This window comes from Amphibalanus amphitrite, unplaced genomic scaffold (genome assembly GCF_019059575.1).
Source record: "Amphibalanus amphitrite isolate SeventyFive unplaced genomic scaffold, NRLGWU_Aamphi_draft 000483F_arrow, whole genome shotgun sequence".
NCBI classification, from domain to species: domain Eukaryota; kingdom Metazoa; phylum Arthropoda; class Thecostraca; order Balanomorpha; family Balanidae; genus Amphibalanus; species Amphibalanus amphitrite.
Genome location: NW_024881977.1, coordinates 411,155 through 438,609, shown reverse-complemented (window position 1 = coordinate 438,609; position 27,455 = coordinate 411,155). Strand labels below are relative to the sequence as shown.

The 27,455-nt window shown below is 46.5% G+C and overlaps 1 protein-coding gene across 2 annotated transcripts in view; it reads left to right on the top strand.

Annotated features, from left to right (window-relative positions):
• LOC122392355 (TBC1 domain family member 4-like) overlaps nt 1–27,455 on the top strand; it is a 103,902-nt gene that overhangs the window by 9,799 nt on the left and 66,648 nt on the right. For both annotated transcript variants that reach the window (XM_043387141.1, XM_043387140.1), the window contains exon 3: nt 7,586–7,780. In XM_043387141.1, coding sequence (XP_043243076.1) covers nt 7,586–7,780 — 195 coding nt within the window. The remainder of the gene's footprint in view (nt 1–7,585; nt 7,781–27,455) is intronic.

Sequence of the window (27,455 nt, the reverse complement as noted above, 5' to 3'; positions counted from 1 at the left end):
TCCCGGCTGGCTGATGGATCACATAACCAGCGCCGAGGGCTTCTCGCTACCGCACCTGCGCTACCTGGTGATCGACGAAGCCGACCGGGTGATCGAGATGGCCGAGACGGGCTGGCTGAAAGCGGTGGAGCGGGTGGCGGCGGCCACGGCCCGCCGCCCTGCATCGCCGGCCGTCTGACGGCTGCCGCCGTCTGCGCGCCTCACCTGCCGCTTCAGAAGCTGCCATTCTTGGCCACCCTGTCACAGAACCCGGAGGCCGGAGAAGCTGGAGCGAATGTCGCTGTTCCAGCCGCGACTGCTGGTGGTCGGCACGGCGGCCGCCGCCGTCGCACTGCCCGGTCAGTTCGTCGGCAGGTTCACCACGCCGGCCGAGCTGAGCGAGTCGTTCAACGTGGTGGCGCCGCAGCCGCTGAAGCCGCTGCTGATGCACCATTTGCTCCGACAGCCCGACTGGCGACGCTCGCTCGTGTTGGTCAACTGGAACGAGGTGGCGCACCAGCTGGAGCTACCGCTGTCTGTGGTGGGCGCGCGCGTGACTGAGTTCTGTGGGGTAGTGCCGGCGTGCCGGCGGCGGCGCGCGCTAGCTGAGATGGCCGCGCTGGTGTGCTCGAGGCTATAGCGCGCGGTATTGACGTGGACGCCGTGGACGCGGTCGTGTCGTACGACATCCCGGCGCTGTTGAAGACGTACACTGCGTGCGTCGGACGGCGCGCATCCGCCGGGCCGGCCAGGCGGTCAAGCTAATGTTGGAGCGGCAGCGCAGCAATTTCCAGCGGCTGATGGTGCAGGCGGGCGGCCGGGTGCGGGAGACGCTGGCGCTGCTGGACGAGCTACGAGCTGCGCCAGTACGAGGCGACCTACGTCAGTAGATTTCCACACTAGCTTCTAGTGGATCGCTGTTGTTTTTTATGCTCATTGCTAATGATTTATTTACATTTTAGAAATATTGCAATGAAATAGATGTATGCCTTGTCATCAGCCTAGAAAAGTTAAAGTAAGTAAAGCGTTTTAGTTGCATAATGTATGTTTGTTCATGAACACGGATTTAACATGTCCTAACTCCCAAACATTTCGATATTAGACCCGAGTTACAAACCAATCGAAAGGCTTAGACGATCATTTGGGGCGTAGCCAGACGGCTCGGCTGGGTGTGAAAGCCGGCGACCAAGGTGGTAACCACCCGATCATAATGCACAGCGGTCTCCGTCGGACGATTGTGTCCGCGCGCAACGAATGATCTGGGCACACGCAGAGGAGTTCGGCAGGACTCTCCACTGAGCGGTACTGGGCGCAGTCGAACGACGGTCGACGACGCTAGCGCAGGTATTGTTAATTTGTTACGACTTACGAGCCGGACCAGTGTAGCGGGCCCGGAGCAAATATTCTCTGCTGTGTGGCGTTCCTTCTTCTCGACCGGGCCCGGCAAACGGGGCCTGCATATCGGCTAAAACCACCTAGCCGGGCAGTCTGACCTCCACCTCGCCAAAGCGGAGCGAACGACGTACCCTCAGCCCTGCAATGACGGCGGTGCAGCAGTTAATCTGGGTAGGTATTTTCCTAAGGTAAGACACTCGCCTTTGCACAATGCTTTACATATATAGGCCTTGGCGAGTTCGTTAGCCCTCTTACTCCCGCTAGAAGGTGCTAATGCAGTGCACGCGAAGCCGCCTCGTAGCACCGCAGTTCAATCGCTCGGCAGCGGAACTGTCCGTCGTCCGTCCAGCTTCAGGTGGCGTCTCTGGGAGCAATGCTGACCGCTTATTTGCCGCTCTTTTGAAAGCTAGGAAAGAGGTGCGGCTCCCGGATCTGTCGGGAGCGGGACTCATAGGCGGCGGAACGGGTAGGGCACCGGGGCACCGTGCCCCCCTTTGATTTTGACATTTTAATATTAGCCCTATCGGCGTTGCATGGAAATAATGGGACCAAAAGTCGGCAGTGCCCCCTTAATTGAAGGTGTTCCGCTGCCACTGGAGTGGTCCCATCTAGTCCCCACCTCATAGGTGGAGGTCCACACATTGCGTTCTCGGTCTACACGATGATTTTCTACAAGATGCGACTAAAAACAGACAAAAAGGTACATAGCAAGTTGAAGGTATTGTAAAAATTAATATAATAGGCTGACAGGAAAAAAGATCCATCTTAAATTTGCCTTAAATGCAAGCTTCCTTACGTCACATTTATGAATGACGTACCTACGTCTACAATTTGGTAGTTTTGTATTGATTGGCTTTTGCTGGGCACCAGAATGTTAATATAGATATGAAAGTTTATAATGCTCTACTTTGTTGTTATTACTCTTGAAAATAATGTAATAATTTACGATAATAATATTTCGAAATGTATATAGCATTTGCATTAGAAATCCTGCTTCAATTTGATTGAAAACATGCTTTAAATGATTTATTAACCTCCTTGACATATCGTAATTTGATATCGTAACAGAATATCAGCTGACTACCGGCGACAAATAATTTCCGTCCGAAGTCGGCTGGAATTTTTTGTTGGTGAAACTCGTGGCTGTGTGGCGTCTACTTTTTCGGCTGGATATTTTATTTCGGCGGCCGGCTGGTATTTTTTGGTAAAACTGGCCTCAGATCTATGTTAAAACCTGTGTGCGGTACATCGTTCAAAGTGCAGCATAGGTACAATATGCAATGTGGAATATGCACTAAGCAGTGTGCAACATGCTACATAGCGATTTTCCGGTCGTCCTTTATACCACATATGATGTCCATGTATGAGCGGATGATGCAATATGCTACTCGTGCGACCTATGGAAAATGCCTATTTGAGAGCCGAACTCGGGCTTTGGTTTGTGGAAGCGCGTTTTCACGAGCTGATCGGGATGTGACGTAAAGAGGTGTGTGAAGAAAGAGGAGCTTGAGAGAAATTGTGAGAGTAAGAGAGAAATGGTGAGAACTAGTCGATATGAGGGAGTGAGGAATAGCAAGCGTTTAGTCCGGGCGCCCAAAATCCCCAATTCATCATCATCATCATCACCAGCAAGCGTTCAAGCAGGATGCATCGTCTATTATGCTATATTCACCACATGTACAATGCGTAAATGATTATGTATACATATGCTAGTACTTTACCTCGTCTTCTGATTTTTTTTCGCGGCTTATTAGTCTGAACACTGAATTAATATCCCAATACAATATGGAAATTTGCATTTTTGTGCTGAGCGGCACCGCCAAATTCTGTGCTGTAACTTCTACCTACGTGTTTGACCTTTTGTGGATTGGAGTGCGCTAACTAGAGAGTAAGATGTATTTACCATCATGATCTGTAAGAGGACGCTCACAGTGGCTATGCTGCAACCTAGTGTACAATAGGCCGATCGTCTATCACATTCGGCATAGCGAACATGATGCCAGTTTGCATAAAAACGGTAATGTTCGGCCTGGCCAAATGTGCACATAATGGTGCTGGCACGCGCCTCTCCACGTGAGCGAACCCAGACAAAAAGTGTAATTGTCAGCTCCTTGGACCGACCCAGGGATCATGTCCCCAGAAATATCCTGCCGGCCTACGATAAATGTGGCCGTTAGGAGGATATGTTCCATTCAGATTGAGCAAGAGCCTTTTCTTTTGAGTTCCTCTAACGTTTGATAGCTATTCGTCTGCCAATTCGTCATTTCGTCATCTGACAAAAGTTCGATGATTCATGGTCATTTTCATCAACAATTTGCAAAACAGGTTGGACTTTATATTGCTATAGACTCGCCGTCCCAGTAAACCAGTGTTGTGTTACTTTGGCGGGGGGGAAGGGGGGGGGGGGGTACAGGGGAGCACTGCCGCTTGAACCCTATTGGCCGTAGCCGTAGTGTCTAACGGTGGCGGCCATATTGCGCAGACCAGGAACCGGCCGCCACCTGTGTTGAGGAATAGGGAATTCGGGACCTCGATTTACGTTTGCGGCCGCCAAATCCGTGACGTTCAAGTTACGTAGACACGGAGCCCGGCATCTTACGCAGAATTGAGTGGGGAACACGATCGTATCTTCAGAATTCCTCAAATTCACTCGACGGAGCTACATTTGCCCCGGCCGAGGGGGTTGATTGAACCCAGCTCGCTAATGCGCCGCTAAATCAACTAGAATTTAGCGTTAAAGTGGTCGTATGCGGCAGAGTACAATGCAGAGTGACTGGTGGGCAGACATGTGCTTGGATCCGGAAAAATGGATCTGAGATCCGATCCCATGGATCCTGATCCGAGATCCATTCAGATCATAGATCCAACCCCTCAATTTTGTCGAGAGATCTACTGGGATCATAGATCTGACCCTTCAATTTTGTCGCTAGATCCACTCGGATCATAGATCTGGCTCCCCAATTTTGTCGTGAGATCCATTGGGATCATAGCTCATAGGTGCTCAAAATGTTAACAACTTTCTTTCATAAGAAGTTTTGAATACCAAAGTATGGTTAGAAACAAACAATCTTATACAAAGGACATATTAGTAAAGGCATCCAGTTACATTATACAGAATACAAAATAAAAGAGGCTCATGACGGTCACAACTTGAGAGAATTGAGTGACATGAAGATTGTTCACAGTTCACATACCTACCAACAGAAAAGTTTGACATAGAGGTAAGTCAAAGTAATGACTAATGAACAATACATAACTAGGTACCTACCACATCACAATTCATGTTAGAATCTACATAATGATATTGATAAGACAATCTTGCATTAGACAACCATGAGGCTTTCCAGTTTCCACTTTCCAGCTACCACAATTGATTGATAAACAATAAAAGATGATACTGACACATGTGGCTTGGTTAGGTAAAGGTATTTCAATCTATTGAAAGAAATATTTGATAAAATAAACTGATATATAAACAAAAGTATAAAAATATTCAACAGCCTGCGGAAGCGATGGGAAGCGAAATGTCAATTGTAATGGCCTTGGATATTTACCGTAAAATGATTATTCAGTATCTAAATAGAACTCGTGACGTCATTTCAAATGACAAATGAGCTAGGCGTTCTACCTTCGAGTAAAATGAAAATAAATAAAAAATCAAACTGGAAATTCAAAAGTCTGGAGTTTTTTTTTTTAAGAATGTTCATTTTTTCTGCCTCACATAATTTTACGATACGATTGTTTGTGAATATCATCTTTGTAGCGTTGAATTTAATGACGTAAACGTAAGCTGAAACGGTATTATATGGCCCAGAGCGGTGTGCGCCTTGCATCTTTGTTTTATTCATTTTTCAAAAGAATAACAATATCTTACGTCATTAGTTTAAAGGGCCTATTACGGGGAATCTTTTCGAATCATTACGGTTTTGGTCAAATTAAGATTTTTCATTGGTCAAACGATAATGACGTAATAAAACCATATTACCAAAACGTGAGCTGTGAATTTCGTTTGTCTTTTTTTTGGGAGGTTCTCTCATAACAAAAGCACAGCATGGCACCACACACGTGGCACGGTGCCAAAAGTAGGTAATCTGAAGAAGTTGATGCCATTTTTGATCTTGTAATTTTATTTGGAAAGTATTAGAGGTTGGTTGCTATTCTTACTAAATCGAAATTGTGTTGCACATACATAGCTCATACGAACATTCTGGATTGGGATTTCATACCTGGCAGAAGTGGATTGCTGCATGTTTTTAACAAAACTGACCTATTTGGCTTCCAGGTTTGATTCCCTAGCATCTGTCCATAGGCGGCAGAACAGGGGGGGGGGGGGAACCAGGGTACAGTGCCCCCATAGATTTTGGCATTTTAACATTAGCCCTACTGGCGTTGCATGGAAAGAATGGGACCAAAATGAAAATCTGCAGTGCCCTGCTGCCACTGCATCTGTCTGTACTGCTTGTTCATTGAATTAAAGTGGCTGTAGCTTGTTGATAAGATTGTCATCAGTGCTGTCATGAAAAAGTTACAGTTGGTCACAAAAAGTAGCAATATGCATGTTCTTGGTTTATTTTAAATGTAGTACAAATGTTGTTTATTTAAATTCAAATTTAATGATGATATCTAATGATTACAAGTGGTCTTAACCAATAACCATGTCCACAAGTGATAATTCTCAATTGTATTGCACTGTAAGGTGTACAATTATGTAGGATAGGGGTTTCATTGGCTACATGTTGTCGTGAGATCCATACAGATCATAGGTCCTCCACAAATTTTTGCCCGCTGGATCCACAGAGATCATAGATCCGACCCCTAAATTTTGTCGAGAGATCCATTCGGATCATAGATCCAACCCCTGAATTTTGTCGAGAGATCCACCCGGATCATAGATCCAACCCCTCTATTTTGTCGAGAGATCCACTGAGATCATAGATCCAGCTCTCAGATCCAAGCACATGTCTGCTGGTGGGAATCCGCCTTAAAGGTCTCAGGTCAAATGGTGACCTCTGAGGTCAGGTCAAGTGACCTAAGGCACGGGTTCGGTTTTTGGTAAATAACTTCGCCAAAAATGGCCGTAGAGCCGCGATTTTGGCATCATCGTGTTCACCTAGCTCAGGCGCATCGAGTGATATGCTTTTTGTTCGGGTGAGGTCAATTTAAGGCATTGACCTCGTGACAAGGTCAGGTCAGAGCTCTCAGGTCACGAAGCTGGTCGAGTAAGGCCATGTTGCATATCATTCGATTCGGCAGGTCTTTCTCAGTCCATTTGTGGCTTTCCCGATTTGCTAGCTCAGTTTGATCGGGAGTTAATGAAGAAAAGTTTATGACCCTTGTGACGTCACAAATGACGTCACGCAAGGGCAACAATGCAAATATGAAGCATCGGGCCTTGCAAGGAGTGCATGAAATCACGATTCTATATGCTTGAGATAGTTTCAGACCATTCCCGGCGCCAAAATAACAATTTCCATATTTCCGCATTGACTTATAAGGGCTTAACGTATAAATTCCCTGTATCTGAGGATTCTTTAAGTTTTCATCTTGTTCTCCACCCACATTATAGAGTTCAGTGGCTGGGGGTCATTTGTTTTATTCGTTTACAAGTTTTGTTTTACTCGTTTTTCGTTGCTCATTGTTCTTTATTGATACGAGGCTTAGGTACCTATTGATTCTATGTGAATGTTTGTCGCTTGATGTAAATAAATGATTTACTCCACAAGAGTACCTATAAATTAAGCATAAAGATGAATCTTTGATTCAGAAAGGCTCTCATCAATTCAACCAACCCACATCCCAATGAGGCATTTTCTGGGTATGGGGCTCTTCCTAGCTCTTCCCTTCTGACTTCAATATACTGCAAAATGCCGATGCTGCAGAAGGCTGTTCGAGTTGCGGTGACTTTTCCCGTAACGGGTTACTCATCCGGCCATGTCGAGTTCGTGCTGGCACTGAAGCGGGGAGAGGGGAGTGTTACGGCCGTACCAGGGCGCTCCCCTCTCACCTTAACACAGGTAACATTGGTGGCCACTCCTCCCTCTGCCGTTCACCGCCGATGTTCCCTCCGGTGATGTTCTCCGCCGTCACCCCTCTCCGTGGCTGGTGACAACACCCACCGTTGATCCCTCTTTGTGACCCTCTCACCAGTGGTGGCACTTCCGTCACCCCTCCCGCCGTCACCCCTCCCGTGACGCTCCCCACCGACCTGCAGGTGACGCTGCAGCTGAAGCACGGCTCTCTGGTAGTGGCCTCGTCCTCTGGCGGCGTGGTGGCCACCCACCCGGTCCTCCAGCTGAGCCACTTTAGCCAGACGGTGGCCGACCCGCGCTGCTTCCTCTACTTTGTGCGCGGCGCCCAGGCCGGCTCACACGCCATGTACCTGTACCAGCTGCGAGACAAAGACATGGTGAGTACCCGTCGCTCCCGACCGCGGCTCATGCACCTGTACCAGCTGAGAGACAAAGACATGGTGAGTACCCGTCGCTCCCGACCGCGGCTCATGTACCTGTACCAGCTGCGAGACAAAGACATGGTGAGTACCCGTCGCTCCCGACCGCGGCTCATGTACCTGTACCAGCTGCGAGACAAAGACATGGTGAGTACCCGTCGCTCCCGACCGCGGCTCATGTACCTGTACCAGCTGCGAGACAAAGACATGGTGAGTACCCGTCGCTCCCGACCGCGGCTCATGTACCTGTACCAGCTGCGAGACAAAGACATGGTGAAGTACCCGTCGCTCCCAACCGCGGCTCATGTACCTGTACCAGCTGAGAGACAAAGACATGGTGAGTACCCGTCGCTCCCGACCGCGGCTCATGTACCTGTACCAGCTGAGAGACAAAGACATGGTGAGTACCAGTCGCTACCGACCGCGGCTCATGTACCTGTACCAGCTGAGAGACAAAGACATGGTGAGTACCCGTCGCTCCCGACCGCGGCTCATGTACACCTGTACCAGCTGCGAGACAAAGACATGGTGAGTACCAGTCGCTCCCGACCGCGGCTCATGTACCTGTACCAGCTGAGAGACAAAGACATGGGGAGTACCCGTCGCTCCCGACCGCGGCTCATGTACCTGTACCAGCTGCGAGACAAAGACATGGTGAGTACCCGTCGCTACCGACCGCGGCTCATGTACCTGTACCAGCTGAGAGACAAAGACATGGTGAGTACCCGTCGCTCCCGACCGCGGCTCATGTACCTGTACCAGCTGCGAGACAAAGACATGGTGAGTATCCGTCGCTACCGACCGCGGCTCATGTACCTGTACCAGCTGAGAGACAAAGACATGGTGAGTACCCGTCGCTCCCGACCGCGGCTCATGTACCTGTACCAGCTGAGAGACAAAGACATGGTCAGTACCCGTCGCTCCCGACCGCGGCGTGCTGGGGCTGAATTTGTCATATGTATATGTGGCAATGACGATATGTGGGCATAATTGTAATAATTGGTTCGGACCACTCAGTATTATAACTTCAATCAATATTTACCCTCTTCACTCATGCCTTTTTCGATTACTGTCGCGTTTTGAGGGATAGTAATGGCTAATTCGCTCGTTTACCCAACTCCGCACAATTTCTTTGCTTATCCAGAGCCTTCAGTGTTCGGGCACCTCACACTCACACCAGAATAATATATCACAATTAAGAAGCAGTTCTGGGACGGACACTCCGGTTTCTTTGTAAACACACGCACCCTCACGCCTCTGAAGTTTGTTCTAGTGTCAGCCGGACAGCGTGGCTGGGTATGACGACGGTTGCTGCGTGCGTCTTACTTTGGACGACCGTTTCAGTTCTTATCACCATGACTTGGCGTTATATTCTCGGTCGCATATGCTCCTCCCGTCATTTGTTTATGTTTTAGTTCCTGGACGAATACAAAGTACGATACAAGATGGTGAATGTGGCATAGGTGACACCAAGACAAACCGGAAGCGAATGAAGTAAGGCTCGGAGCCATATATTTTGTTGCAGTGTGATATTTTCACGCTCTGCTTTTATCCGGAGTTTTATGCGCAAGGCCCACCGACAATCAAACTCGGCGTTGACCTCAACGTGTTGTGGGTCTCGTAGTTATCGCTTGACATTCATACCACCAACACCCACAGGGTATTACGCACAGTCGTGTGGTTGGGTAGCAGGCAGGGCTGCCCCAGGGCCTCTGGGCTGCCCCTCGCGCGGCGGACCCATCTGCCATTGCGCGAGCGCGTGCTCACGCCGACCGCAGGCGGGATGTGCCTGTTTACTCGTTTGCGGGGTGTATGGTCCCCATCAGTTTCCGTGACAAGTGGAAGGACATCAATTGAGCCGTCGTCTTATTAATCGTTATTTAATTGTTATTTGATTCCAAGTTGTCGATATTGTTTGAATTTGGAGGATATATTGAAATGAAAACCACTTCAGATGTGGCGTAAATAGGTTTGAACTAGCAGTTAGGATGTGCTGGATAAACCTAAAACGTAAGCTTGAGCGTCGTTAACCCGCGCCGGGCCGGTGCTCTGAGATTCCGCGCCGGGCCGCGGGGGTGTTTGAACACCCCCCCCCCCTTCTAACTCGGCTCCTGGGCCACGTAGCGACACGCGGTAAGCGGCAATCGAAAGAACGTCAAAAATAAGGACGAAAACATTTCGGTCATTTTTTGGGTCAGGTCAAAGGTCAGGTCACCAGAAGTCACCAAAGGTAAAATGTTGACTATTTCAACATTTCGGAGACTGCCAACGGCTATCTCGGGAACCGATAGAGCTACAGCGTCGCAAAAAAGCGCATTCGATAGCCCTTTTACAGACCTTTCTGAGTAATGTTCTCAGATTTGACCTCAGGTCAACAGTTTAGCCTCCAGAGGGCAAAAACTCCAAAAATAGCCGTTTTTACGAAAAACGTTTTTTCGGCAATAACTTTTGACTCAAAAGAGCTATGACATTACTTTTGCAAGCATCGTGTTCCTCTCGTCGAGACGCGTCGAATGAACTATAATTTGACCTTGAAAGGTCAACTTGAAAATTTGACCTCAGGTCAAGGTCATGACCTGACCGGAAAAGCTCATGTTGCATATCAGTCGATCCGCAACGTCAAGCCGAACACATCTAAGGCGTCTTCAGCGCTCTAGCACTCCTCTATCAGAAGTTATCATCGAAAAACTGTTAGATTCTGTTCGTGACCTGAGATGACCTCGGGGACATAACGAGGGGTCACAGTTGCCATTTTCTGGTTCAGTGTGTCTATTTCACCTACATCTCGATGTTTGAGAGTGTCTAGAATAGCGTTCGTGCAAAACAGACTCTTTTCAATTTTCTCCCATTGACTTATAATGGAGAGGCCGCAAAATTGACCTGACCTTAGGTCACCGATATCTAAATTCCGAGATATACATTTTATAGATAGTGTTGCTCTAATCAATCGCTGAAAGTTTCAAGGCAATCGTTCAGTAGGTGTAGCTATGCCGAGCATTCTTATTTTTTCTGAGGTGAGGTCACTTGGCGTGACTTGGTGACCTGACCTAAGGTGACCTAGGTCTGAAATTTTCACAACATGTGCGGAAAAGATGCACGAACAGGTGTGCCAAAAACGGCGGCGCTCCGCGCCGCCGTTTTTGAGATATCTGCGAAAAACCGCAAGGGGGGGGGGTTCAAACACCCCCCGGCCCGGCGCGGGTTAAGCTTATTCTGCTTTCGCATTCCGATCTCTACGTCTGAAGTATGGACATTTGACCAATTGAGAGGAATTCAGCGTGCTTTTCGTTTTTTTGCCCCATGAACATGATTTATCACCGCACGATGTCAGTTGACCCTATATTTCCACCGTGTCAATTCTTGAGACTTGTAAGGCCTTGTTGATCTTGGATCTGTTTCTAAACTTACCTTTTACCACCCCAGTATTTTCATGTGCCATTAATGGTATTTGGCAGCACTTCCTACCGACTACGATGTTATAGTACAGTCCACAGCAGAAGTAATGTGCGGTTTCAGTCATGGGTATGTTCTGCTTCTGAAGCTTAGGAACGATTAGCCAGACTACAATGAAACTTTGAATGTAGCTTATATGTATCGTCACCCTTGCAGCTGCAATTTTAGCTATTGACATCTTCTTTTCGATCACTCCGCGTTAAACAGTCGCCAATCAAAGCCAATCGTTGAGATTGTTAAAACCCTACATTACTTTAGCGGTGGGCTGTACCACCTAACTGAAGATGGATATAAATCGACAGTGGATATGAAAGGGGATAAACTGAAGATGAATGTGATACATTTTTATGATGCATTGACATCCGCCCTGACGTGACATGACTATTCGAGCCATCATCTATTTAGTGTGAATGCACATTTCTCGTCACCTTTGCAAGCTAGTCATCTCCAATTTCTCTACAGTTGTGGATGCATTTCCAAAAGTAACCCGTCGACCTGACTCTGGTCGCGGCTCGGTTTGAACTGTTCTTTGACCCTGTGCGTGACCTCAATGCGGTCCTATCCTGTCCCCACCGTTTCTAATTACTAATTGGGCCTTAAGGCGATCCTATTCATTTATCCGTGGCGGCACAATTCCGCCTGGATGTCGTGCGTCCAGTCCTGTTATCTAGTTACTTATGTAGTTACGTTAGTTACTTAGAAGTCATGTCCGGCTGTCCCTCTGCCCAGTCCACCTTTTGTCCGGCCATGTCCGGGTGTTGTTTTGTCCTGTCCGGCTGTTGTCCAGTCCTGCTGTCTGGTCATGTCCGGCTTTTGTCCAGTCATGCCTGACTGTTATACGATGCAGTCCGATTTTGTCCGGACTGATGCGGCCGGTACCCGACTTTAACCGATCTGGGCCGACCCAAATTCTTCAGATAGTCGCTCGAAAACGTCATATATGATTATACATGTGTGTATGCTTAGTAGGCAATTGCAAATGGAGAACTAAACTGATTTTTTTAGACTTGATTATTAGATTGTTAGTATGATGTGTGGAATAAAACAACACGCTCGATAAAAAAAACTGATCACTTCCAAATTGGCACATTTTGGTAGGTAGGTATTCGATACTGTCACAACAATAATGTTGACCTGAAAAACAGGAAGTTTTTTTTTACCAGTCTTTGCTTTATGCTCCTTTCGGCAAAGTTAAGTTTTACTATGTTTTCTACAATCAGTTTCAGAATTCTATTTCACGGAGATTTGTTGGTCTCTGCCGAAGCTGCCAAGTGTCACTACACAGACGATGTCTAAGCGGTAGTGCCTAAGTGTAGAAATTTCCTTAGCGCCGCCGTGGCTTTTGACTGACAACAGTAATGTTTATAGTGATGTTTCTATCTTATGTGTGGCGAAAAGGAGATTATTCATAGCAAGGCCATATGTTTCGCATCACCTTTTAGCTACCAACATCACAGCTGATTTCTATCTTATGCTTTTTAAACTGGCCTGGCGAAGCGGCTCGAACACATCAAGACTTCCGTTGCGCGGTTATAGCGATCTCAATCAACCTTACATAAGTCTGATGAGCTTCACATGTTATATAATAATATAACCTATTAAACGCGTTATCCAACATGTTATAGTCGCCTGGCACGGGAGCAGCGCTGGTTGGTCTGGGCCGCCGGCTGCGGCGCCCGGGGTCCGCCGTCACCCGGCTGGAGCGGGGTGAATGGGTACGGCCCTCCGAGGATTTGGTGGGTGGTTGTCAACGCCACAAGAATTGATCATTATTAATGAATGCGTCTATACTTAGGCTGTTAACAGACATTGCTGAAGTGCCCGCACGAAACCTCTTCTCATTTCTGTTATGTTATTTTACTGGAATGTCTGTCATTCAGTGGTTTTTCAAGACACATCGGCTGACCAATCGCCCTTTTACCGGAGGGCCGTGCATGGTGAGACACTGTTGTGGCCCGCCTCTCTCACTCTCACAGTTTTCCCTTTCTATGTACAGGTCTCGCGGGTTTTAGCGGTAGGTTTTGCACCTAGAAAATTTAGTGTACTTCAGGCTATATCTTCGTCGTCTTAAGCTTTTAAGTGTTGAAGATGCGATCGACTTGTTGGGTAACAAGCCGGCCATGATCGTGTAAATGGCTTCATCGTAGATCAGTCGGGGAAACTGTGGTCAAATCTTCCATTTTTAGAAAGCCTTCCATTTTTGGAAGGATTTTCTATATATGGGTACGCACCTTCCAAAAATGGGTACGCTGACGACGTCATCGTACCCAAATATAGAAAATGTTGCGCATATGTTGGAACTTACCGATTTCCGCCGAACATGAGGCAAATGCGACTATCGCCCCTGGTCGCTTTCTATTCGCCATAGTGAAGTGTCCATAATCTAGCGTGGATGCCTAAATCCTAGCGTGGATGTATTTTAGGTAATTTTTCAAAGTAATGAGTCGTGGAAAATTGACAAAAATTTACCGACAAACGATGGTTTTATAAGACTTTATCAAATATTTTGTAAGCAAAAAGCATCAAAAACGAAAAGTAAATATCCTTAAAAGTACTTTAGTGACGGGCCATGCTTGTTCGATACCGCCGACTTTATTTACAGTGCGGAATTGTCTGGACAGAGTGCGGCGGTTTCGGGAGTGTAGTGGCGAGTAAAACTTGTATTTGTTGCCGTTTTCTGCATTTATTAGCATATTGTGTGGTTGATTTCAATTTTTTAAGGCTTTTGCCAAACATTTGGGTGGAGGTCTCGTCATTTTTCAATGTTTTTTCCGGAATATGGGACGAATTAAATAGGCGTTGCTGCGCCGTTTTTCGTGTTACTTTCTATCGAAGGAGCATGAATCTTCAATTTATATGAGGAATAGTAAGTTTAATTTAAACCATTTTTTGTCAGGGCTATAGCTGTGTTCCTCCTGGTTGGTTATTGACCAGCTGTTTTCTCTTCTGAATTTCTATGTGTCCTCTAGAAGTAGAAAAAGAGAGCAGTGCGCCAGGACACCATGCTATTATATCACTATGTACATTGACATAGCATGCCTGTATTACCAACACTAGCACTGCTGCTTCTCCTTATATCAATGATCATAAATGGCAAAATCAACTATTAATGTTACACATTTAAAAAGGCCGTAACTTAAATCAAAGAATGTGAATCACAGTTGGGAACACTGAGATTAGACCTTCCAATTTTGGAAGCCTTCCATTTTTGGAAAATGCATACCCATTTATGGAAGGTCCTTCCAAAAATGGAAGGCTTCCAAAAATAGAAGATTTGACCACAGTTTCCCCCACTGAGATCGATTAGTTTCTGAGATATAACCGGAAATGTAAAAGTGCAAAACCTACCGCTTAATCTCGCGAGACCTGTACCTTTACATACTCCCTCGTCTTCCTTTTTCGTCTCTCCTCTCTTCTCTCCCCCTCTCTTTCCTTCTCCCTCTCTCCATTCCCCGGCTCTCTTTCTCTCTATATATCTCTTTCTTTCTTCTTTTCGCTCACATGCGCTGCTCTAGGCTCGGTGATATCCGGTCCTGCTAATCTTCTCTGTCAAACGGCATGTTGAGTGTATAATTTTAGCTCTTGTCAGCTGCTGATAGGGCCCTGTGTGGCACGGCAGTCGTTTCCATCCAAAGGATTTAATTTGTATCGTTATATGGGACAGTATATGCGGTGCTCTGGGCAACCACGCCGTCGTCTGTTCCTGCACGGCTCTCTTTTACTCTCCCAGACAAACGGAACGGGAAGAACGCATGCAGAACTAGGTCTTATTGCGTAATCACCCTCCAATTCAGGCACCCGCTCTATAAATAGTCGCAGTGCCGCTCGTGGTTGACACGTGTGTGTATTTGTCCGTTATCTGTGCTGGTTGTCCGCGACCCGGAGACCTTTTCTGCGTGCTGTCAAACTAAACCGGTGCTGTCCTCGCTCCATCGGCCGTGGCGCGTGGCTCCGCAGTCCGTAACCTGACTTCCGCTTCTGATCTTCGACTGGACTCGGGTGGAGTGCTTTAGTGGGGGGTGAAGGGTGGAGAGAGGGGCCAGGGGGCACATCGGTGAACGGGTTTAGCAGCTGACATCGGGGACGAACGTCGCCGGGTCACTCTGGAGCGGCGCGCTCAATGTCACGCCTGTCCGCTTGGGACGGTGATGATGATGAGGTGAAGGGATGCGAAAGATGTTGAATAATGACGTGGGAAGTTAATAGGGATTGTAAAGTATTGTACTTTGCCACCACCAATGTTCAACTGATCATGAGCTGTATATGCAAAGGTATCTAACTACAGCCTGATGAAACCTTATCCGTCCCTTGCTACCGATTGACGGGAGAGTTCTGCGCTGGATCGGAGTACGAGGAAGTACCCGGAAGGCCAGGCTACCAGGGAAATTTTGGGAAGAATCGCCACATGTCCGATCTGCCAATGTCTGCTCTTGCTTTATGTCAGGTGTCGTCGTAGCATGCGCTTCAATTACATATTTAATATTAAATATGCCCAGATGTCGCCTGCAGGGTGCCTGTGCTGTCGAAGAGAATATACAGGCAGTTCACGGAATCATTAGACCATGCGCCGCATCGGGGACAAGTTCAGAGAATGGTCGAAAACTAGGGAATGCTGTCCCGACGTGTCAACAAAACTCAAATTGCATTGCTTTTATGCGGCCCTGCAGCGGCGCTAATGAGGCGGGTGTGTGGCGCTGTTGGCCGCCGGAGGTGCGCGGGTGTTCAGTGACGCCCGCGGCGCCGCTGGCCCGAGCCGGACCCGGAAAGATTCTCGGAGACGCGCCGGGCTAAGAGGCGCTCGGAACCGGTCAGTAGTTCTCTGATGACAGCATGGTGAGCGGCGAGGGTGGACCAGACTAACGAGCTGCGTCACCTGACACTTGTGCAATCAGCACGTCCGCCGCTTAGTCATGGAAACAGGGCGCACGTATGTACATTGTGCATTCATACAGCGGCGACTGTGACTACATCCGGGTTTCAGATTCTTTTCCACGTGTAGATACCTCACGCTTAGTGGGTGGTCCCTCGCTCTCCTAACATCCGGCTGACTTGATCGCCGAGGAAGGCGAGTGTTCTGTGCGAACACGCTTACCACGAAGGTCGAAGGAGCAGCCCACCTTGCCACGCTGTAAATGAACTCCGGATGGATCTTAGCCACCCTTGACGTAACAAATGACCACGCCCCAGGTGTTTCCAGAAGGACGTATCTTTTCCTTACAGCTGTCACGACGGACGCCACGTGAGCGGGCGTGTACTCGTAGAGTGCGACGACACCGATATTTTACTTTACAAAGAAGCTGGGGCTAACCAGACAGGCTAACAACGAGACTACTGTGGTGTACGGTTTCACGCACACGTGGTCAGTTGCACCGGGACCGGGCCATTCTCTCAGGCTAATTCGTTTTCGGGACAGGTTTTCTGTGTTTCGGAAAATATGTTTAGCGTTAATGAGATATGTGCCCTATACTTTTAGGTCAAGGAAGAGTTCAACGGTTTTGTTATCTCATTTTTTTCATCCTTTGTTTCAGCTAATTGCCTATAATGCACAAGGATCGTCTCATCAAGAATTGCTAGCAATAGGTGGTTACTGATAGTCAGAACACCTTTAAGTGATCTCCGTAACGCAAAACTCGGAGCTAATTGGATGGCTTTGTTGATGTGGTATTTGCCAAGTGTCAACACGGGCTGGGAAAATGCGGACACAGTCAACTCTTTGGCCAACACCAATGAACAGAGAAGTACAGCAGCAGACTATAATCATGACTCGGATCGCTGGAGATTTGTGAAAGGTGGATGGTTCTGGACCAGACATCTGCTAACTATTCACGGAACCGGGCATATCGTTAATTAGGCTTGGTGCAATACATATTCTAAGAAGGATAGTTGTTAGATTGTTTGGTTCGGTGAAATAATTAAGAAATGTTAAGTTATTGTTAATTTTGCTAAACATGGAGCTAGCTAGTAATTTCTAATGTATTATACATTATCTACTGCGGTATTATATTTCATATGCATATACGTCTATTACGCGTCACTTGCCGCAAACAGTCTTCTTTTCCTTGAATGAATAGTGCGGAGATGTATTTCATTATTCCGTGGCGCGTCATTTTCACTTTCACAAGAGGCACAGAGTCCTGACATAAACATTGTGAAGAAACCTAGACGTTCTTTCGAAGCCTACATATTTTCATTAATGTATTGAGTGGGCACTGGATATATGTATGTAGTTGACCTGATTGTATTGAATCGAATTAATGTTTATTTGAAGCCATCCATCTTTCATGTAGATCGGGGCTGAGGAACCTGTTTCTGATGTTATTAGCACAGACGGCACATAATAATAACAATAACGTAAAAAAACATTTTGTTTGTTAATCATGCGTGCATTTTTACTCCTTTTTTTCTTTCCTCCACCGTCTTTGTATGTGAATTGTACTAACATTTCTATATTTTCTTTTACATAGACGGTGCTCGCAGCATCATTTTTCATAACTTGCCATTATTTTTATGTGAGATGTTGCGGCAGCAGCGTCACGCTTACCACCCTCAGGTCGTCACGTCAGTCAGGTGGTCTGGCCTTTCGCAAGCACATTGTAAAAAAAGTGTTAAAAAGGTGCTCAACTTTTTTTACAGTGCATAACCTGTGTTATGCACTGTGTGAAAAAAGTGAATCCAGTGACTGAAGTGAATCCATCACTGATATTGGATTCACTTCAGCACAACAGTGCTGGTTCAGAATGACGTTAAACGCTGAAAGGGTGTGATATAGTTTCGAGGCCGATTATTTTTAATTTTTTTTTGAATTTTAGTGTGATGAATGGTGTGGTATAGTTTCGATACCGATGGTTTTTTATTTTCACATAATACATTCTAGTGAATGGGAAGCATTGTACCGCGACTCAGTGAATGTGTACTTATTTTTATGCACCATTTAACGATTTTGGTATGAATCTGTATTCACTTTAAAGAGACCATATGGGGACTGGCCATTTTTAATTTTGATCACTCACGCAAAAGATAAGTGGTAAATGAGCTGTTATTGAACTGCGGATTCGTGCTTTTCTTTTTATTTCCCGTGATGTCATTTTTTCGGTTTACAAAATCCGCGTTATTTGATATCGATAATGGTGACTTTGGATAAATTTTATCGACTTGTAGTTTATTTGAGGTTTTAGTTGTACAGCTCACAAACAAATGTTTATTGTAGTTATCGTGTGATAAAATTTTCATGCTTGATCCAAGTTACAGGAGTACTTGCATTTCTAACTATTTTGACAAACGTTCGTAGCATACGGCTTCTCCATGCGTGACAGATAAGATGAAGCAGATATGGCAATGTATCAAAACACCCCATCTTTTCTTCATCAAGGTGTGGAGAGCCACGACTCCCTTGAATTCGGCCCAATGTTACCAATGCCGTAAATAGGATTTGGCAGCACTGGCCGGAGTTTACGGCACTGATGTCAAAGATATCCTTTTTATTTACATCCAGCTAATTTTGTCCAATGATTTTGATAGCGTCAATGATCATGAATCTTGCCTAAACGAATGAATAGGTGAATGTGGAATAGTTCGATACTGATATTTACTTCGCTGTGGGTGAATTGCTGGGTCTGGGTAATGGTTCGGGTGATTTTCTAGACGTGGATACTGGCGCCATGCTTGACGTGTTACTGCTGGACGTGGGTACTTGTGATTTTCTAGACGTGGGTACTGTTACTGGTGAATGGTGATTTGCTGGACCTGGTGGTCTGCTGAACTTTTCGCTCCATTTGAGCATTAGTTGACGATAGGTTTAGCTCATGGCGTATCAAATTGATAATACCACTTTGAGAATAGGTATACAAATAATTGATGTCTTAATTATCGACTTCTTGTGAGCATTACCCTGCTGGCTGCATCTATTCCGATGATGTCCTTGACCTCGCCAACTCCCGATTGGGTACGATGACAAACAATGGTTGGTGTTTATAATTTATATGCCTTGCTTAGTGGCTTATATAATGGGCCTCGCATTTGAATGTTCATACCCATTACGTCTAAAATTAGCGCTGAAGCGTGTGTCACCAGTAGTTCAGCGTGTTGAACATGGGTGAGTCTGTTTTGTGTGTACGACGTTTGCCGGAGAAGTATGTATGTCTAAGGATTAGTTGTGTCGATTTTTCTTTTTCTGGGAAATATAATGGACATATTTTACATCTGCAATCGTCAGATATTGTATCCTACCACTCATATATTTTTACGTGCAAACACATTCTGATCTCGGTTTTTCTGACAGTTCTCCCATTCGCAATGCGACGGCTGTCGCAGACGGGCGTAAGACACGAATGGCCACCGCTGTTGCTCGCGCTCCGACGCCGTCCACCGCCGACCCTTGCCCGACACAGTGGTGACCTCTGGGTGGTACTCTTGGGTGCTGCCCCCTCGGGCGGCGCCGTAGGCACGGCTCGGGCACGGTCGGACTCGGGAAACGGCGACCTTTGGGCGGCTGAGTGTGGAGATGGGACGGCCGAATGCTCAGGTCGTATTTGGGGGTGCCCTGGAGAACATTTAGGTGTCCAGGCACCCCCAAAGAGATATTGAGTTCGATCCCTGCCTGCACATCACTTTTTAATTCATGTTCTCTCTGTAAAACGGCATCAGCCTAGTCGGCGCTAATTGGGGCGCCATTTGGGCGGCTGGGCGGAAAGGGCCCCCATGGCCCCCCCTGTATACGCCACTGCGGCCGATCATTCACTTTGGGCCATGACGAATGTTTGTGTGGGTGGCGCGATGAATTTACGTGGTAGCACGCCTCAGCTCAGACACCGTTGGCTCGGCTGGCAGCTGATTCAGGAGCTGTCAGCGACCAGCGTACGATGGGTTGTTATTACCCTGAAACTGGATAACTTGGAAACCTCATAACAACGGTGCTCCCCAGTCCTCTCACCCTGGGCTGACTACTTTATTGCTTCATGGTGCCTTGTCTGATTTGGTCTGCCTCGTGCATGGTTTGATAAACTGTACATTTGAGACACTGTTCAACAGTGTCTGCAACAGTGACTGTTGCACTGTTCGTTATACTTTCTGGCCAGCTGTCTGCTGGTGCGTACTCTGCGCATTCTGGTCCGTGAAAACGAGTAATTTTAGTCAGAAACGGCCTGATGGATTTTTGAAATTGTCAGATCGACGCTGCGGGTAACTGATATGGAGACGTTTTACGCCCACTTACTCTGAGACGACCTGAGGGTGTCATCAACGTCTTCAGCCCTACACCCTACATTAGGGCTAGGGAGCCTAGCCATACCCCTCTGTGCTAGGGCTAGGGAGCCTAGCAATACCCCTCTGTATTACTCACTGGCACCGACCTGCCCTGCCATCTATGGTCACCAACGCTCCAACGCGACCCAACTATAGTGCCACCTACCTACCTCTCCTACATATGCATCCATTACCAGTGCCATCTATGCTCCAACATAGGGTATCCAGATCCGCTGTCTACTCTACGTGTCTAGTACCAGCGCCACCTAGCAATACAAGCGTGGCGCTCGTTCTCAGGGGGTACTCGTAGGTGATAACTGATAAAGACGTCTGTCTTGGCCACCACTTCCACTTTACAGTCGTTAACGATAAAGAACGAACCACCGTATATCATGTCATGTCCAACACCCTGTATATGCCCGGTGCCCACCAAGTGAATCGGTAAGTCATAAGTGATTGAATTTGCAGCTAGGCATAAACGATTTATGAATGGTAGCAAGCAATAAGCATGATTGCTAATCGTTTTGTTGGGAATTGGGATAGGTAGGTACAGGGACCCGCAGTTGCTACTGTACACATATATTACCAATTTAGAATTGCGCTATTATTTGCTAAGTGCTGGCCATTGGAGAAAGGAAATGTAGTGCAAAGTATGGAGGAATAACACATGTTTGCTCATAGGACGTATGTTTTGTATAATTCCTCTTACCGCAACAGATATTCTTCCAAAACTACAATCGTGCTATTTTTCCGCGCCGGTTGCCTCCCCAGAGCCCGTCCTTGGTATCGCCTATAGCTTCCGTTCCCGCTACGTGAATGAAAGTCACGTGACTACTACAGGTTTGCGCTCAGTACTAACACACCTAGCCCGAGAGCCGGTCCGTAGCGGGGAGGGGTAGAACGCCAGAGCTCCAGCGCAGTGGAGGTGGTGGTGGCCCGTATCATAAAGAGGCAACCGTAAGCAGAACTACAATTGCCGCAGTATAAGACTATGATCAAGTTTTCTTTAGATGTATTGATTGACAAGAAATTGCAATGCTTATCCGATATGATAAAACGGTGTCCAAGGCCTTGGAAGAACTATAAAACATATTCAGCAACGTATAAATTTCTGATACAGGACATGACCTTTCACCTTGCCTCCGGGGAGGACCGCTCAGGAAGCCACATACCGAACGAATCGAGGCCTCGCAGCGCGGCGGCAGAGGAGGTGGATAAACCATCGCCAGATCTTTCGGTTACTATCCCCGCGTTCGACGTCTCTCGGACGACGAAGATTCTACGTCGTCCGGCCAATCCCGTCCAAGGTCAGCGGGGGCTCGGCTGCGGTTGTGGAATGTGATTGGCCGGACGGCGTAGAATCTTCGCCGTCCGGGAGACATCGAACGCGGGTATGTTTCCAGAAGAAGGAGGGGGGGGGGGGTGGAGGGTGAGGGCTGTTTTCAACCCATTCACCAATCCTTTCCTTATTAACTTATAGCTTACCGAAAAATGCAACACAATGGTGGCCGTCACGAGATGTAGCGAAGAGTGCCTCAGCCACACCGGTTTTGAGTAAACTTTAAGCATTGGAATTCAGGCCAGTGATCCTGAAGCATTATTTTATTTTTGTCGTGCATAAGCTGGGATGACGTGGTTCAAGTTAATTGCGAAGAAACGGTTTTAGTTTCAGAACATTTATGAGGCTAGTCGCGCCAAATAGTATACGTTTGTTGCAAAATGTCAAATAGAATGTTGACGTGCTATCCAGATGATGGAATTTATTTGACACAAGAAGTCAAAAAGTGGCATCGTTAGTCATCTTGCATACCTATAAATCGATTCGTCATCTTGGTTTGAGCTCAATAGTTCTTTTCGCGGATGATCGGTTTCGTTTTCTTTCTTTTTTTGGGGGGGACAGATTATGAGCCAGGAACCACCCTCCCCAGTCCCCCAAACAATTGTTGACAAATACTGTGATGGCCTAAAAAAATGCCCTCAATTGTGTTACTTAGGGGAAAATGAGGTAAGTTGAGCCGCTTTTTGTTTTCGTGAGCTACAGGCTAACCTGATCATTTTTCTGCGTTTACGGGTTGGACGGACAGGTTGGTGATTTGCGCATGTAATGGTGGCCAGAAATGTTTCATACCGCTTATTTTTGTACTGAAAAGGCTACGTCCAAAATCATCTTGCACGTTGCTCATCTTACCCCATGGGCGGGGTAAGCTGAGACACGTCGTGGGGAAAGTTGAGCATGGATAGAAAAAGCGAACCTTTTCTTTTCCCAGGCGCGGCGAAGAGTGGGCTCTTTTATTTACTCCATGGCATAGATACTTATGGCAAAGTTGTTTTCCTCCATCAAAAAGTGACTGTTTTAAGCCTTTCAATAGTTCGTCAATTTTCTATCACGGAAGAAATCATTTTATCCTTCAGATAATCTGCAAATCACTTACAACTTGTGTAATCAACAAAGAAAAACAATTTGCTACCATTTTTATTCAGCAGAAACAAGCGCAGCTCAGTTTGGTTTTCGACAGCGGAGACAACAATGGCTTATCCGGCTCATCTTCCCCCAGGTGAAAATGGCTCATCTTGCCCCACCCGTGGCCATTTTCGATTAATGACACCCGCTAAGGAAAATAACCATGCACCGCAGATAACAACCATCTCATTTTAAAGGCAAAACATGTCTTAGTTATCAGGGGCGATACCACATGTTACCGGGTGCTGAGCGTGAGAACGTTGCCGTCTCACGTGAAAGACTGCAGCATCGTAAGCGAACGGCACATGGAAGCTCAAGTCAATTAGCGCCATAGGAGCTGAGAAACAAAGGGTGGCTAAACTTGCCCCTTGGCTCATCTTACCTCACTCTCCCCTATTTGGGGCTCTCAACTTTGATTTGTTAAAGTTGCTTGTCTGTTCATTATAAAAGCTGTCAAATTTGCCGTATCATTACACTTTTATTGAATTTGTATTTCACACTTATCTAAAATGAACAATTTTGTCACTGGCTTCTTTTATGAATGGAATTGGATGGTCGCATGAATGACGAATGAATAGCTCCATTTGAGCATCAGCTTAAATCAATCCTAAAATTTAATCTACCAGTCTGCAACGAAAAGGTTTAAAAACCAGTGCAAGTTAGGTGCAGTTTCTAATCTATGCCGTTTTTTTATTAAGTGTCTCATAGCTCCTTAATCTTGAGCCGCTTCTCTTACGATTCATTTTATGTGGTGCTTACATTGTTCAAGAAGTAGTATTCGAGCTCGTTGGTCTTAAAAACTGCTATCGAAGTAAATTTAAGTGTTTCGGGCTTCGGCACTTAAAAACCAATCGATATTTAACCCTCACCCACTTAGGCATTTCTTTTCAGCGTCTTATATGTAGCGGAGGGGCGTAGAAACCCTCAGCCATTCATGAATAGCCAGAGCTTCGCTGAAAAATAAAAAAGAGCGAGCTGCTCGTGACGAGAGAAATCCGATGATTTGAGGGCCCTGGTCATCGCTGACGAGAGAAAGCCAATTATTTTTTATGTCCTGGTCAATGCTGAGATCCTAGGTCACTGGTTGACCTCCCAGATCAGGTTAATAACCCAAAAGCACGGAAAATTGGGTCCTGCTAGAATTTCTACAAGTGAAGTTTGCTGGGACTTGGCTTGCTTCTGACTTCGAATTTGCACTTGCTTTGATTAAAGATGATGTATCAAAGCATTTGGGGTAGGACGGGTCACGCCAGATCACCCATTAGGCGTTCTGCCGGCTATCCATTGAATGTTAACCAGCACTTACAGCCTTGCAACATATTGCATAGGCACTATAACTGATACCTAAGTATGCCTAGTTTTCAAATGCTAAAATGAGTGCTAAATTTCAAACCAACACTTCCTAAAAACCACAGTAAAAAGGTGTAAATTTAAGGAAGTTAACCGAGATCATTTCAAGTAAATGACCTTAACCTGAGTTTCACGTGACCTTGGCACCCACAACAATCAATGAGACAAACATTAGATAGTATATTTCACATGTTGTCACGTTGCTTATCACGAAACGACTATGGAAACACACAGATGTGCGCTGACTTTCAATTGCTATTCTGGCCTGACATGATCTTGAGAAAAATAATCACAGGTGAAAGGTAATTTGGTTCAGGGATATAAAATTCTCAGACAAGATGCAAAAATTATCAGGGCTATTTAATTTTCCGGGAAGTTGTAAACTTGATTAACTCCAGGGCACCAAAGAATCGTCGCAATCCTTCGCTTTGCCGCGATTTATTGGTGAAAAACAGGGGGCGCGGTCTACCTACCTCTACTTATATGTGTGGTGAGGGCTAATATTCATTTTATCTGTGTTATTAATATGCAACAATTACTACATGAACTGAGACCAGTCCATATGGGTATGTTTTTCTCACGGACAATGACAATATAAAAACAATGCGAATAAAACCAAACGTTTCGGACAACAACGTGCCTTCGTCAGTGGAGAAAAATAAGTGTATAGGTTTAACATCGATGAGAACTATATGCGGCACCGTCTCGTTCTGGCCAGCCGGGTTGCCGATAAAATACACAAATGTTTATAAGCTTCCATGATGTGCTTAAAAAACTGCTGAAAATATATCTTTAAAAACAAAACAAAAATAACTACTTCATCGATTTTATCGAAAGAAAACATATATGCCTAATTACTTATTTCTTGCCACTGACGGAGGCACTTTTTTGTGCGAAACGTCTGTTTTATTCGTATTATTATTGTATTGTCATTCCCTGTGAGAAAAAAGGATAACTCATCAGTTAGTAACCATAACAGCGAAACGGCTTAATGTAACACAATTCACATGTGTATACGAAACCTCTAAGTCCCTAAAAATAATCCTATTTACAAATTTTAAAAAGACAGCTTAGGCACATAATTTTTTCTGCATTAAAGGAAATAGTTCACATTTTAACATGGGTTTTGAACTGGAATAGCAGTTCCGTAGCTTGGGCTGAGACGAGCATAAATCAGGAGCTTTTACAGCCCAACGATCACCCTAGGCAAAGATATTCTATTTCTCGTCCCGAAAAATGTGTCTTGCGTTGAGGATGTGTGCCTTGCATATATTCGCATCCAGTATGAAACGAGCATGGGTCCCGAAAATTCTTCAGAAACTAGAGAAATTATCTACGAGAACTCTAGAGAAATTCGCTCCAGTGAGGCGCTCCAGTAACAAAAGCACGAGCAGATCGCCCAAATGCCGGTGGCCGCGATAATTTCTCTAGTTTCTGAAGAATTTTCGGGACCCATGCTCTTTTCATACTGGATCGCGTGTGCCTTACAGAAACTGAAAAGTTCTTCCTATATTAAAAATATAGGAAATAATCTTTTGTTGTAAAAAGGTTTTAGTTTCTTTGCTGATCATTTTGAACATAAAAATCACAAATCCATTGCAAAAAAAAAATAATTTCGTGAAAGTGAACTATTTCCTTTAAGATAATATTCATTTATCTCCACAGAATATGGTAAATTAGTGCTGCTGAAGTTCGCTTTCGAAGCGTCTCCTCCAGGAATTCCACAGCTCTCGTGCCATTTTGGATCACGGAACATGGCTGGGCGCAGGACAGGCCGTCTGCGAGCTTGGACGGACCACGTGACCACCTCCTCCCCTCCCCCTCACTCCCGTCCCCTTCCCCAGCAGGGCGTCCGATCTAACCGCGCCCCAGGCAGTCGGCTCGGTCCGACCCTCCCCTGGTCGAGCCACGGCCCGGTGCCGCCTGAGTTTGTGCCGGGTGCAAAACTGGAGCAGTAACTAGCGCCGGAACTAGTAGTCAGCACGACCATCGTCAGATGGCAGGAGTAAACGGAATAAGCGGTTCCAGGTTTCAGAAGGAATGGGGCAGGAAAAAGCGCTGAAAACAATGTTTTGCTGATATAGCCATAAAAAGTTCACTGAATTAGGAGAGCAGCATATCAGTTTAAAGCCCTTCAGATGGTGGTTTTAATAAGCACACAATCATTTCCCAATTCGCCTCCAACGGTGTCACAGGCAAAGAATACGCTGAAATACTAGTGTGTACAGAAGCAACTGCGGGTCCCTGTACCTATATGTCATTTCGTCGTTTTGAATTTCTTTCGCCCTGTTATTTATGCGATGACATTGAAACATTGTGGAGTAATTTTGTTTGCAAACATTGGGCAAGGTTGACTTTGAGCACCGTCGAAGTCAGTTCTACGATTGTCTGCGCAGAATCACCTTTCTGAACCGAAAAGCCTGTACGACGTGCGTGTCTAAAATATATAGAAACAAATTAATTCATCAATCAATTAATAACATAAGAAATAACAAAAATATTTTCATATTGCAATGCCGGAAAAAATGCAGTATCGGCTGCGTTATTGCCGGTCGTCAGAGGACGCCCCGTTCCGTAATTGGCGGCTGCTCCTGAGATGTGTTTACGGAGCGCCGCCGGCGGCGCTCAGCCGCTACACCGCCTCAGGGCACGTGGTCGAGGGTGGCGCGCGGGTCGGTTGCACTGCCATAGGAGACGCACCGGGGACCGGCGGAGGACGGCCTATTGTCCCAATCAGCGGTGAGTTCCGGCGGGGGGGGGGGGGTAAAGGTCAATGCTAGCGCAGCCCGCGGGTCTAGTTTGGTGACTGGCTTGATGGCTGGAGGATGACGTGCTGACGGCAGTGGACGATTCGCGAGGATAGAAAAGTGTGGTGCGAAGGTGGTTTTGATCCAACGTCGTTTGGGGTCGAAGTGGTCTGTGGACGTCAGTGTAGCTTTCGGCAGTATTCACTGGCGGTAAACTCTAGCTTCTGGTGGATCGTGACCCGTCGGTGACCCGAACTGACCCGTCGGTGACCCGAACTGACCCTTCGGCCACCTCACCGTCGCGATGCACTCCATCTCGATGGCTGACCTGTACCCGGGCTACCGCCGCCATCGGCGCAGCCTGCCCACCATCCCCGCGGCG